Below are 14,154 nucleotides of genomic sequence, written 5' to 3'. Positions count from 1 at the left end.
TTTTCCTGCAGCCACTTTATATCAACTCTGCAATAACATACAGTCTTGTACGATAAAGCTAGATTCAAAAGCTACCAGAGGAGCATATGTAACAGAGAAGACTTATGGCATGTTTAATTATACAGAAATATGTGAACTTGTAAGTATGTACATGTGCACATGTCATAAACTCCCAAGTCTTTCTACAAGAAATTGTGCGCTAAATACAAATATGTGTTTTTTCTAACTACAGAGCCGTCTTGCCCTAGAAACCCCCTAATGCGATCTTTCCCCTTGTCAACGACTTATAGACATGGTCTTCATCCTCAGAACGACCATCAGTAGGACACAGACAAGCCTGGACAGAGAGGGGGCGACGTGAGGAGGGGTCGGGATCAGTGGAGTGGAATGTCTCATCCAGAGAATCCTGCTTGCGGGGCTTCGCCCTCTCCGCTCTCTGGTGTCCACTGTGCGGAGCAGACACCATCTGGCCAGCTGGAATGCTACCGAGCAGAGGGTGGAGGGGGTGGAGGGGGTTCAGGGGGTCTCCGAGCTTGAGGGGGATGGGTCATGGCTGAAAGATGGAGTATTAACAGTAAGGGTACGCAACACTGAGCCAGACGGATGGAAAAGAAGAATGTTCTGCTGCTTCATATGACATTAAAGAAGAGCAAAACAAATAAGCATGGTCATAATGTTTGTGTAAATGAGCTTTAAGCAAATTCTGTGGCCTCTGGACGGAGCTAGGATAACTGTTAGCTTCTGTTCCCAGTCTTTATGCTAAGCTTAGCTGCAGGGTGTAGCTTCACATTGAACAAACAAATGATTATTATTAGTTTAAATGATCTTTGTGAGAAGTGGACAGAGAATGACCCCTGTTGTGAAAGATCAACTAATCTGAATTCAACCTTACAGTGCAACTGGTTCCTCAAATCCCTTAGTGGCACGAGAGCAGAATCATGTATGACGCAGGAACTATTGTTCAAGATATCGACCGCACATACAATTAAAATAAACATGTAAGAGGGAAAAGGGAAAGCATTATTTAGATTTGCTCTGTAAACTTGTCCCTGTAGGATAAATTCAACACGATCCTTTCCCTACATATGGTTTACCACCTAAGATACGGTTATTTGTAGGCATTTTAATTAATGGATGCTTCATGGCAACATCTGTGACTCCACAGAAAGGACTTTGCATAAACCCTCTTGTTTTATATTCAAAAACACCCTCGGATATTTGATTCAGATTTGACGATGGTGTCAGATGAAATTCAGCTCTGGCAACGGAGAGAGGCCTTGTGCTGCTGCCCCTGTGCATGGAAACTATTACACGTGCACAAATCAAATGAACGTCAGAAGTATAACCATATGTTTATATGCCACGCAAATAATACGCTGGTTAAAGATGACACTGAAGTGAGCCTCGGCTGTGCAGTCGCTGTCCAAATACAGTTAGCATCACGGTGTCAACGCTGGAAGCGGTCCACCCTAACTGCTAGCGGAGTTTATAAATATGTCTTAGTGGAGATTAGCCTGAGGGTAACCCCGAGTACTCCTCCCTGTGGATTTCCTATTGCTCACATTGTCACATCCCTTCTGCTTTTTGTAAATATTTGCACTGCAGGAACTTCTTGGCCGAGTAGCCGACATTAAAGCCTCCGGAGAGGGGTTGGCTCCGACCTGGAGAGAGCGGAGAGATGAGATGGGGCTGAGTGGGAGGGTCTAAGTGCCTCCACTTGTTTGCAGCCAAGTTTTTGCAGTTCAGCTGATGTATGTTACTCAACTGTTAAGTAATGCAAGCAGGTACTGTGCAAGACTGAGCACTGTGCAGAAGACTTATGTCTCACCGACCACATGCAACGCTAATAAATAAATGTGGTCTTCCCTTTTAATGTGCTAAGCATCTTCAGAGCTTCACTATGGAATTATATTACAAATGAGACAGAAGGAAACACTTTCAAGTGGTTCCTAAGTCTTCTTAATATACAGTGCGGTCACTAAGCATTGAATACGAAGACAAGAGGAAAAGGGGCCTGAGAGGAACTCTTACCATTTCACTTGTGCTGTTTTCAGAAATGCGCTGATTTCTGGACATTTTCTGAAACTTTTCCTGCCAGTCCTCTAGTAAAACGTCTGGAAAATATCCAACTGAGTCCATGTAAGGATACAGCAGTAAAATGTTAAATATCTCAGAGTGCAAAATAACATACTTGTAGAAGACGCTGACGAAGATGTCCACTTGGAAAGAAAGCTGAATTCGAGAGTCGCTGGTGTGAGTTGTTTACACAGAAAAACATGATTTGAGTATCAGATTTTTTCTCCCATGTCCTTCCTCCTGCATTCTCTACCCACGCATGACATTTTCTTGCTGATGTGAACATGTCCGACCTGGATAATCCCCTGCAGCGTTCTTCATGTGAGACAGGCAAACTCCAGAGAATGTCCGGACCCAATTTTCCGGGACATTCTCCGGAGTTCATATCTGACGACTGGTTTTAATGTCACCAGGTGTAGAAATGCATAATATAAGGGGCTTTAGTAAAGACAGTTCACGACTGAAGGTATGTTTAGGCGTCACTACAGCCATCCACAATAGATATTAAAGTAGTTAGCTTCTAATTTCAGGCTTAACTGAGTCAATACAGGTGCACAAGTTCACTTCTTTTTGGCCTCTCGCCTTCAGCGCCTTGTTAAAAAGCCCAAATTACCCATATAAATCCAAGTTACAATCGCAATTTAAAATAGATTGTTTTTTAACATCCCTTTAACTGCTTCTCAGCCAAGCAACACCCTGTGGGATGTGCATTTATTCCAAAAACACTGTTTTTGGAGAGCATGCTGGCAAAACAGCAGCACAATGTGCAAAACAAAAAGGCCTAATGAGAGACGTTCAATCCCTCTGATGCTGTAATACGAGGGGAAGTCCCCTGACGGCCTCTGCAAATTAGTCAGAAAACACACAGAGTGGGCCACTGAATCAGTACAGATACTCGCTCAATTCAGATTAAACTATTTATTTAAGATAAAAGTGGACGAGCTACAACTTCAATAAAATGCATGACCATTGTATAGAAAAGGCGCAGGAGGCATTTTGAAGTTGAGATTCAGACCTTTGCACTCCCCTGCTATTGTTTTCATGATGTTTGTGATCAAGCAAATGAAACTTGATCCATAGTCGCATTCATGAAAACGCGAGTAACAAGTTGATGTTCCAGTGCAGACAAAGACAAGTCCCTGCAGCCGGAGCTCCTCCGCCCTCTCGTCAGTGTCGAATAACAAGATCCCTGCAGGCGCAACACACAGCGCCCCCCACCCCCCCAGTCTGACACGAGCCTGCGTTCAGGTGAATGCTATCGCTCAAGACAAACGCATGACACTCTGCTCAACCCCAATGGAGCGTGTGTGTGTCTTTGTTTGGGGTCTTTACACGGTCCGACAGAAGAGGCAGGTAAAGAGCAGCAGGATCATGCAGGTGGGAGAGAAAAGGAAGCGTGACGGGAGCCACTCCCTGAGCATGTTCCGTCAACCTTTCGGTTATTTCCCCCAAATCGCACAACAGCAGCGTGTCCTGTTCTGCAACGAGCTACAGCGCAACACAAACGTGTACTGTCCTGACAGCCCCACACACAATTAGTATGTCTTATCAAGATTTGCATTCTTTTTTTTTCTTCTCGTCTCTTGCTCAACACCAGCTAACTGAGGACGGTCTTAGGAAGCCTGTTGTGACACAGGCCACTGCAAGGGGGAAAATTACAGCCTGGCAAGCCTCAAACAGCATAACCCTCGGATAAAAAGCTTCACTGAGTTTGATTCTATTCAGCACTTGAGAAAAGAACTACTCTTAAAATGATTGATAGCACTGACATGGAAGGAAGGAGGTAACCGAAATGAATGTGGGATAAATCTTCAAGATATTGTGTAAAATGACAATATTTGGCAGGTGGTTGGAGTCGTGTCCAGGAGAAAACATAAGGACAATGACTGCTGGGAGAAATGACAGTGTATAAACACACGGGCTGCACCTCAGTACAGACACAGCATTTCAAAAAGAAATCAAACATCCATCTCGGTGTACACAGTATCCAGTGTGTGTGTGCAGTGTGTTTGCACAGCCGCAGCACTTTGACACAGATAAACATGACTTTGATTCTTAACTATTCCGTGCCAACTTACATAATCTATAGAGTGTATGGTGACACTGCTGCAGTCTTTATGGTGCAGATAGTACGTGTTCTCATGCTTTGTTTTCACAGGTGGTTTTTGCACCACACGGTCACCACACACCCACTGGGTCTTGGTGACTGTTTACAGAGGGGCCGCTCTGGGTTTTGAGTGACTCAGCTCTACTCAGCTCTACTCAGTGGATGAGAGTAGGTCTGGGCAGCCAAACAATATCAGTAATCATCACAATATTAAAAAAGTCATATATATGTATATATATTCATCTTTTGCATATGCATTGTGCAAGAGGAGTGAGGAAGTACAACACATAACTGAACTATAACAGATTTATAAGAGGTTTTGCTATTTCTTATTCTCCTCTCATAAAGAATTTAAAACCACAACCTTCATTAAGGAGAAAGAAGCAGTATTTAAGCTTAAAAGAAAAAAAATATAGATATATTGCGATAATTATCGAAATCGACAATATGAAAACTTTCATCTTACCGCCCATCCCTAAGTAAGACAATGCATTTCAATTGTATTGGATTTGGCTGCAACACTGTTTACCCCTGAAACTCCAACAGTGTTCTGGGAACTCAAACACTTCCCCCACCCCACCCCCCCATCAGCACAGTGGTGAGAGGACGATGAGTGAATTTTCACGTTTGGGGGTGAACTGTCCCTTTAAGAGAAACCGTAATGTGACATTTATCGCGATAATCATCTATACCGGACAAAATGTCAAAATAAAATGTATATATCTAAGTAACGTTGACTAAGTTAAGTGAGTTAGTTAAGTTAGGTTGAGTTAAGTTAGCATTGCCTCCAGTGTGTTTACTGTGCACTGACCACACCGACGACTTCAATGACAGCAGACATGACTTACTGTCTGCGTTACGACACAAAACTACATCCTCGCGTGCAGCATTTCCTCAAACGTCCCGTCACGTACCTGCCATGTTCACAGGAAGTTTACAGTTTCAGCTCGAGTCTGCAGAGAGAAAATCAAATCCACCAACAGGGAGCGAGCAGGAACCAGCCAACCTGCAGCTCCGGGGGCCATGAAGGACTTCACCCGCACATGATGCACAGCTGCTCAAACAAAACAAGAAAACCCGTCTCTGGGGGAAAAGTTCGCCTCGAGAGCAAAGCGTCAACCTGGAGCCCGGAGTGTGAGCGCGAGGGGGAATGGAAACAGAGGAAGAGGAAAACAAACGCACCCTCGTGTTGTTCACAGGAATCACTTCTCTGGACGCATGAGGAGACAGAGAGAGAGACAGAGGAGAGGGGGGGAGACACGGCTCCGTCCAGGCCGGGTCAGGGTGCAGCGGCGGCGGGGAGATCGACGAGAGGAGCTGCCCCTGCTCCGGAGAAGCTTCAAACTTTAAAACCATCCCTCGATTCTCATTGGTCCGCAGGGGCCGTGCTGCGTTCACGTGCCTCCGGTAAACGCCCCCTTTGGCTGACTGTGGAGTTTATGTTTATGTTTTTAAAAAGTCGAGACGTGGTAACATCCACACAAGGGAAAGTAGCTTACTATGACAGTTTCTATTTTTGATTTTAAATATGTATGTGTTATATTTAATAAACTTAATTAATGAAAACATAATATTCTTTGAAATAATGCAAAGAAGAAAAACTAGAAACAAGAGATGATACCACGCTATGAGGAAATACACAATCATCATTGTAATCATAACATTCGTCATCATCTTCATCGCCATTGAAACCACTGAATCCACATCACATCATCACCTTCATCATCATGGTCATCATCATGGTCATCATCATCCGCATCACGTCATCATCTTTATCATCATGGTCATCATCATCACCATCGTCCTCATCATCACTATCACCAGTGTTTCTTATTTTTGCATTATAATAAAACATAGTGTGCACCCAGCAGTCAGTTTATTAGGTACACGCAGGCGAAACAATAGTCCTGCAGTAAACACCACATCAAAGTGTATTACTGTGATGTTAAGTTTGTGGTGAAAATGTTTTTCAGAGGTGTTGACTCAACTTCGGGCTCATTTACAGGACGTAGGTTGTGGTGATGTTGAATTGTTTTGCAGTACACAGAAACAAACAGTGAGCGTTTGGTGAATAACAGCCAGACACACCTCTTTGTATAAAGTAATGAGTTCTACAGCACGTAGCAGGAATTTACTGATAGATACTTTATTGATCCAGAGGGAAATTTAATAAGAAATATATTTATTGGCATATTATCTACCCCTCTTTGTTCCTCTGTCTTTATTTTTTGTCACTGAACAACACAAGGAAACAAACATGTTTGTAATTTTCTTACACATTCAAATATGAATGCAAATTGAGATTCACTGCTCCTCTGAACAATGCTCACAGTGAAACTCTCATGTTGGTGTCGCAGGGCCTCCTGGTGGACGTATTTAGGCACTGCAGGCAACGTATGTACCTCATGGCTTCACAGTATTATGCTGTTTTCAAATGAAGTTGTACATGTATGACAGATAGTAGTACTCAGTGGCTGTTGTATGATATAAACCAAAGAAAAAAAGTAATTCAGATGCTGTAACTTGACTTTTCACTAAAACACCAGGGGGTGGATTTAGTCAATAATCAACAAATTGTTATTTACAGGGTTTATCTGACGCATGAAAAAGGTGAGAAGAGGACAGAAATATGTTTTGTGGGGGTTTTTTTGCAGATTGAAATATAGATTTAATTTGGATTTGTGGAATTTAACAACGTCGTAAACATACATTTTATATCAATAACATGTCTAGGTGAGATTGTATTGAAAATGATGTATCTGCAGCATGCAAACGGAAATTGGATTGTATTGACATTTATTAGATTGTGTGTGTGTGTGTGTGTGTGTGAGATAGAAGGATTAATGACTTTGTTCTCTAATCACATTTGTGTATTGCTCCCACTAATATTAAGTGTCATGTCACTACCAGTTGTACAAATTGTCTGGTGAAATACACAGTAACAAACTGACGTGAGCGTTTTCTGAACCGCAGGAATTAGTTTCTCTCCATTTTCCGTCTCGTCTGAAATGATATTTTTTTCCCGTTGCAGAGGTGCCGAGCCCCGTGAGTAACTGACAGCCACATGATGAATGTATTTACCGATGGAATTTTATCTTTATTGCGTTTGCATGGATTTTCCCAGTGTGTGTTTTTTGCAGCTCAGCAGTTTATATTTTAGAGGTTTATTCACTGCCGTTGATGCAGTTTGATTTCCACTGTCCTGCCGGTCGCTGTGGTCTGTTCATCTCTTCATCTCTCTTAGTTGGGCAGCACTAAACCCACCTGCAACACATACACCCCCGTCAGCATGAATCACTGACGACTGACAGCTATCACACACAATCATCATCCCGGCCGAGTGCAACACTTATGAGGCTGAAAATGTGTTTTCCACAAAGGGTCCTGCATCAGTGCTGCACTTTGTGTTTCAGCTCTTTACCTTTGCTCTCTGTGTTTTGAGGCTTGATGTGTTTCTGAGTGATTTTTCAGCTGCAGTGAATTAATTTCCTTCAGCCTCTCAGTGCAGCATTATAAATCAGGATTAGACATTTAGGCATTTCAGCAGCTCGTCTCATCTAAAACTATTTTCAAGCTCTCTTTCTCAGTTTCATGTGTTTCAGCAAAGCTATTTCCACATATGTATTTCATAAAAGCTGCTTAAAATGACCAATGGTTCAATATGCAGGAGCACAGGATGATAAACTTTTAGGATAAAATTCAAAGCTTTTGGGCCAAATCTCACATGTCTACAGGCTTTATAACTGTGTCTTGATGGGCGCTGACGTTGCAGTAACCGTTACCTTGTCAGGACTGATATTAGGACACATCCAGTTGTACAGGTAGTAGTGAAGGCTGCTGTCACTGACGCTGAACTTCAGCCTCTCCAGGAAATCCTTGTTCTCCATCACATCCAGAGCAGAGAAGATGTCAAAGCCTTTCTATGGAAGGACATGCACGTTGTGGTCATACAGAGAAAAACACGTCAATAACCACAACTGAGTTTTCGTCTGTTTGTTTCAGAAATGTTTTTCACTTTCTTTAACATTATGAGAAATGTATTTGAGTATAATTCGTGTAACTTGATAAAAAAAAAGCAACGGATGTTTAAGAGACTGATTTTTCTGAGTGTGTGCAATTTGGTGCAAACCCCTTCTCATTAACACAGGGGTCAATAAGGTTTAGAGTTATCAATGTCAGTTTGAACTCTTTGCTAATTGATTGCGTAATTTATGTAAGTTCGGGGGAAAAGAAATCCAAAATCAATCGCAGGTCGTCGGGTGTGGATACGTGAATATTGTAAGTTCTACATATCAAAGGGTTGAGGACGTTAATTAGTAATATATAATCCATTAGTAGCTTTTCAGCGTCTGAACACGCGTCTGCTACATCAACCCTCAAATTGATGTGGTGTTTAATCGCACTCACAGATTTAGCGAGGACCAATGCGTCCTCCATGAGGTCCGTCAGGTCTGTGGCAGAGGAGGCCACGTGCAGGAGGTGAGCTGCTCTCAGGTCAGTGTGCACCGGGTGATTCAGCACCCTGAAGGAGCTGCTGTAGAAACTCACCACATCTGTCAGGGTACCACCATCAGCCTGAGTGTGAGGAGGAGAATAGATTTTAATGCTGTTCCCCTCAACAAAGACATTTAAAGTGAAGATGCTGTAATTGTCAGACCTCCACCACGTAGGTGTCAATCACATTCTCCCGTGGCAGCAGCCAGTGCTCCACTTCCTGCAGAGACAGGATGGAGCTGAGCTGGAACTTGCTGCTGTTGGTCTTGAGAAGTGAATGTGTCCCCGCTACGTCTTTTAGGGTCATAGGGCGCAAACCTTTTGTCTTTGTCACCTTGGAGAAGAAGAGAGGAAGGACAAAAAACACAATCCTCTCAGTGAGTGCAACAAGGACGCAACAATCTTTGGGTTCATCTTTGTCCAATATTGTGATCATTGTTTTTTGGGGCCAGAGTTTGATGTGGCACTGACATGTTTTCGTCTCTTGGTGGCAGCACTCACTCACCTCAGGTAGCCGGTGGAACTTAACTGCTCTCTGCAGGTTCATGTTCAGTCTCAGACCCGAGTAGTTGACCTCCATCAGCTTCCGGGGATTCAGAGGACGATGCCAGCATCTGAAATAAGGAGCTTGTTTATTTGACAGGGACAGAGAAGGTTGGTGTATATAGACATACATCTGTAGTCCCCATAATATCATATTTGTTTTTGTCAAACAATGACTGTGTGTATGTTAATTAAGGAAGCACAGAGTGATGCAGCTAACATAACAGATAATGGCCTATTTTCTCTTTATTCATTCCTCACATTACAGCCCCTGAAAACCTGGTTTCAAGAACCTTCACAGAATCAAATAATGATTCATCAATAAACAAAATAAATTAAACATTGAGATAATAAATCAGAGATTGAACCGACCTGTCTACTTTCAAAAGAATTCCTCAAAATCCACCTCTTCAGATTGAACGTGTGATTAATTAATGTGTATTTTATTCTAGTTATTAGCTTTTATTTGCTCTTCTATATTTGTAACCTGTGTTAAGCTTCTTTGAGCATCGTTAAGCTTTATATATATATTCAATGGTTTTATTATTATTACCTGCTGCTAGAAATGATCATCCATGAAAAATCTGTTATGTTGAAATATAACTGTGGCTGTAACAAGAAAAGTGAATTTTTTAAAAGTGATGATTGTGGCTTCACTTCCCTGAACCCTATGGTACCTGCAGGAGCTCAGAGGAGTGGGCAGCACCACGGCGGCCGTGTAGACGGCCTGGCGGAGGCCCTGCTGGTTGACCCGTCTGGCGAGCTCTCTGATCAGAACCGGAGTCATCCGCTTGAGGCGCAGCTTCTTATGAACGCACAGAAATTTGACCTGCACCATCCGCCTCCGCCTGCAGAACACGTTTGGACCGATTGCTTTCAGACATTTGCTGGAAAATTGCTACAGTCGTGTCTGCAAATGCTCTGAATACTAATGTTACCCATCAGGTTCCATATAAACACATATCTTTGCATATATTCATGAACATGTATATTATGCTCATAAATATATGCATATGTGTATTTGCATATATTTATTTACAAGCCACTCACGTCTCATACACGCAGACGTCTGCAGGAACAGCAGCGATGAAGCCAACTAACTTCTTACTGGCGTCCACTCGCAGACCACAGTGCCACTGGGGAAGCCAGTCAGGAGGCTGTAAAGCCCTGAAGAGGAGAAGCATCAGCGTTTCTAGATGAATACATGTAAATGTAGATCAATAAACTGTGATTAATCATTTCCAATTAAAGGATTGAGCATGAGTCGACTGAGCTGAAAGGATGGAGCAGCTTCAGGGTCGAGGACTTTCAATTCCTGGATTCTTGAGCATTAGTTTCAAAGGAGACATCATTATGTTTTTGATGTAAGTGTTCCCTAAAGGTGGAGATACCACTCATGCAGAAGATCACAGGGAAGAAAAATGGCAGTGGTAAAGAGATTAGAGTTGTACTGCTTCGATATGTTGGAGAGTCGAAGTAGAAAGTGAAATGGGGACATTATCTCCTCCTGTTAAGACACTCAAAGCTTTAATTTCCTCAGAGGCTAAAAAGGAAAACACTGATTGCCTGCATGAAGAGCGAGTGCACTCAGTCACTCAGACGTATGGAACGATTAATAAAAGGTAACAGACAAAAAAGATGCAAATATCAAAAAATCAAGAGATGAAGAGTGACAGCTCACCACTGCAGATACTCGGGAGAGAAGTTCAATCTGACGATGTTGTCATCTTCCTCCGTGTAGTTCTCATTCAGCAGAGTGCAAAGCTCCGTCAGCTGGAATGATGGATGCAAAAGGTTTGAATTTGCAGTAAGTGTGAATCAGTTTTACCTGAATTTCACCACAGGAAAATGTGCGACTCTCACTCCAGAGCACGGAACAGTTCCTCTCCTCTGAGTGATGAGGATTTGACAGCGTTGTGTGAACGTTCTGATGTATATCAGAATAAGTAACTTACCACTGTGGAGCTGCTCAGGTCCAGAGTGTCCCAGGAAAAACCTTGAGGAAGAGAGAAGGGCTCCTCGCGGACACTGACTTCAGCCTCTGCTATCGGGCCGTGAGTTGTAATGTCATCGCCTGAGGAGAGAAATATAAAGAAAAAATATTTTTATATCAAAATACAACAAAGATTGGCCAATACAAACATTTTATTCATTTCAAATGATGAATGTTTTCTGAATAATGACTGAATAAAAGATTACAATGCTAAACAGATCATTATGTAATTTGCCTCTACTGCTGAGAAGAGAAGTTATATTATACTTAAATTCACAAAATTACGCACAAGATGGATTTGCTCCTCCAACGCTCACAGTTTGATTCATTTTGAAACAGCTCATTATTTTCTCACCCAGTCTGCGGACAGGCTGGGTGTCCCAGAAGCGGTAGGTATGTCCCTTGGCCTGCTGCAGGGTCCTGGGCAGAGTCGGGCCAGCGGAGAAGAGGTGGAGGGCTCTCTGGATCTCCTGCTGCTTCTTCTCCGGCAGAGAGTCCAGCTGGGACGGAAAAGTGTCATTAAAGTGTCGTTAAAATAACTTTAAATCATCAGAATCATTTATCTGTGTCGTGTGTGACTGGCAGAAAGAAGTACTAGTTTCTGAGTCAACACATCACTGCATATATGGCCTCAGACAAAGACACAAACCATAACAAATGGGTCTCTGGGCCCCTCTGGTCTCCAGGCATCTTCCTTCCTCTGCTTCTTTTTGCTCCTTTTCAGGCTGCCGCCGTCGCCCTCCGTCAGCGTCTTATCACTAAAGGACATATTCATGCACTGACACTCCTGCATGTGCTTGTACATATACTCAGCCCTATGTACATACACAGATATCCAGGCAGTTTCAGTGAAAACAGAGAGGAGCGGCGTACTTACGACGAGTTTGAATCAGTCATTGTAAACGAGTGCGAGTCCTTGAGGCTGAGCGTGATCTTGGGGTGTTTTCTGACACATTTGTGGGTTTTTTTTTTCTTGCAGCTCTTATCTCTGCGAGCAGCGAAGGGAGGAGAGTCCCCGCCTCGGTTACCCAACCCAGCTCCCACCCAGCACACAGATAACTGAGAACAATACCAACAATTAAATGTAACTTCTCACGGCCTTCATACAGTAGGTCAGGACAGAGCCCTGCTGCAGATTAAAGCTGCTCGATCTGCTCGATCCAGGGAGAAGATTTAATTGGACGAGGTTGTCTTATTCTAGAGTTCCCATATATTCTTCTGTTTGAGACCCAGCACTTCTTCCACAGCACTTTATCTCAGTATAATTTACAGTAAGTTAACACAGGCTCAGCAACTTAACCGTTAACTCATCGCAAATTAATACAAATGTAACCTTTAATTTTATGCAACAAATATGACAAAGAACCACTTAACAAAAAATGTAAAAGAAGATATGCAGAGAGTCACATTTCTCTCACAGGAGAGTTTGAAACAAGCTGCTAAAAGCGTAAAAGGTAAAGTGAGACTGGATACTAGATTAATGAAAATGAAAAAAAAAAAGAAAATTGTACTTTCAGAACCAAATATTGAAACCGATCCTGACTTTTTTATTCAAGATCGTCATCTGCCAACTCCCAACTTCCATTCAGACATGTAACGTTGTGAGTCGGACCAAATGAAGCTTCTCCCTGCTGCTCCTTCACATCACTGTTGCTGATAATAACCCTGACGTCTCTTGCTTTGTGCTCCTCTGTGAACCCCAGGGGAGGTTTACCAGTGTCCCTGTGGAATCTTCTGTCTGCTGCCTCATCAGGGGAGCGTCCTCCAGAGCACTGGGCCTTTTGTCCCCACCACATCTGTATAATAATTTGTGCTATAAACGTCCCAGTGTCCTTTGATTCGTGTGTGCTGGGCTGAAATATAAATGTAAAGTAGATGCAGCATGTTTTTTTTTGTTTTTCTTTTAAAGTTCAGCCTTGCAGCTATTTTTGTCTCTACTCCTCATGCCTCCGCTGTGCTATTATCCTGCCGCTCAGAGATAAATACCAGCTGAAAAAGGATGCGTCCAACACCTGTCGCCATTCGGGATGTAAACCTGTAAACCTGGCAAAGCCCACAAACTGTTTATTTGTCAAAAAAAAGAGGCAGAGAGCAGAGCAGCACGTTCCTCTGCAGGCTCAAGTGTTTCTACGTAATTCAGCACGCGACATGTTCCACCAATTAGTCGTGGTCTCCGGCACCAGGTCGTGGGATGCAGGGGCGGAAGACAGGAAGACCACCCTGGTCAAACAGCTGCCTTGGCTGCAGAGCCTGAAGGCATCAGTGAGGCAGAGGGTGAAGACTGAATGAAATTACCAACTGATGGACATACAGCTTCCATCTCTGTAGTTTGGCTTCGGTTGAGTTCTGTCACTTTATTGTTGTTGTTGATTCAAAAAGACAAATTATCCAATCGAAGGTTATTTGTAGTCTTTGCTGTGGTGGAGCTGTTTTGAGTTATTCTGGTTTGTTGCCAAGTGGAAAACATTTTAAACATTCAATCCAGAAGGTGAGTAAATATAGTTTCGTGTTTTTGGGACTCAAATGTTGATGAAATGTTTTCTATCATGTTCATGTGAATAAATCAAATAACTTTAGAGTGATTTAGAGCATTTCTCCTCACACTTAAATCCCAGACATATATTCAGCATTTGGATTTGAAAAGGTTCGATGCATTGATTCCACTTCCCCCAGAGGAGGGGACGTTGTTAACATCATGAGCCGATCTTAATAGAACCATACAACCATTGTTTCCCATAATTTTACTGTTTTCTAGGAGGTTTTATGTGAGGACTTTGATCACCTGGTAGTGTGGATACTCCTCATACGGTGTCTTGAGTCCTCCTGCACCGAGCTCGAATTCATTAATGAAATCATGTCAGTAAAACCCACAACCTGTGTATCCTGTGAGAGACAGCTGAGCTTTCTGGGCACAGACTATTATAAATATCTCGTCTGCCTC

General features: G+C 42.8%; 2 protein-coding genes across 4 annotated transcripts in view; both read right to left on the bottom strand.

Moving 5' to 3' along the window:
• svild (supervillin d) overlaps positions 1 to 5,524 on the bottom strand; it is a 42,073-nt gene extending 36,549 nt beyond the window's left edge. Inside the window, exon 1 of one of the 2 annotated variants that reach the window (XM_035145560.2) lies at positions 5,366 to 5,524. The gene's annotated coding sequence lies outside the window, so the exon portion shown is untranslated. Of the gene's footprint in view, positions 1 to 5,097; positions 5,322 to 5,365 lie in introns of those variants that run through there. The other variant, XM_047338278.1, reaches the window with a different exon arrangement.
• A 1,731-nt stretch (positions 5,525 to 7,255) lies between these two features.
• LOC118100192 (glycylpeptide N-tetradecanoyltransferase 1) lies at positions 7,256 to 12,198 on the bottom strand. 2 transcript variants are annotated; one of them, XM_035144995.2, is made up of 12 exons: positions 12,091 to 12,198; positions 11,863 to 11,971; positions 11,569 to 11,713; positions 11,176 to 11,294; positions 10,902 to 10,993; positions 10,271 to 10,387; positions 9,898 to 10,068; positions 9,183 to 9,291; positions 8,841 to 9,011; positions 8,591 to 8,758; positions 7,966 to 8,103; positions 7,256 to 7,447 (listed from the first exon to the last, which is right to left on the bottom strand). In XM_035144995.2, exons 1-12 carry the CDS (start codon positions 12,108 to 12,110, stop codon positions 7,424 to 7,426), a joined length of 1,383 nt encoding a protein of 460 aa, XP_035000886.1. In that variant the 5' UTR covers positions 12,111 to 12,198; the 3' UTR covers positions 7,256 to 7,423. The 2 variants fall into 2 exon arrangements, with proteins under 2 accessions (XP_035000886.1, XP_035000885.1); XM_035144994.2 differs by having other exon boundaries at positions 11,863 to 12,147.
• Positions 12,199 to 14,154: the final 1,956 nt, after the last annotated feature.

This window comes from Hippoglossus stenolepis, chromosome 21, assembly GCF_022539355.2.
Source record: "Hippoglossus stenolepis isolate QCI-W04-F060 chromosome 21, HSTE1.2, whole genome shotgun sequence".
In the NCBI taxonomy this organism is placed as follows: Eukaryota; Metazoa; Chordata; class Actinopteri; order Pleuronectiformes; family Pleuronectidae; genus Hippoglossus; species Hippoglossus stenolepis.
The sequence above is the reverse complement of the archived record's forward strand: the minus strand, read 5'-3'. Positions and strand labels throughout refer to the sequence as shown.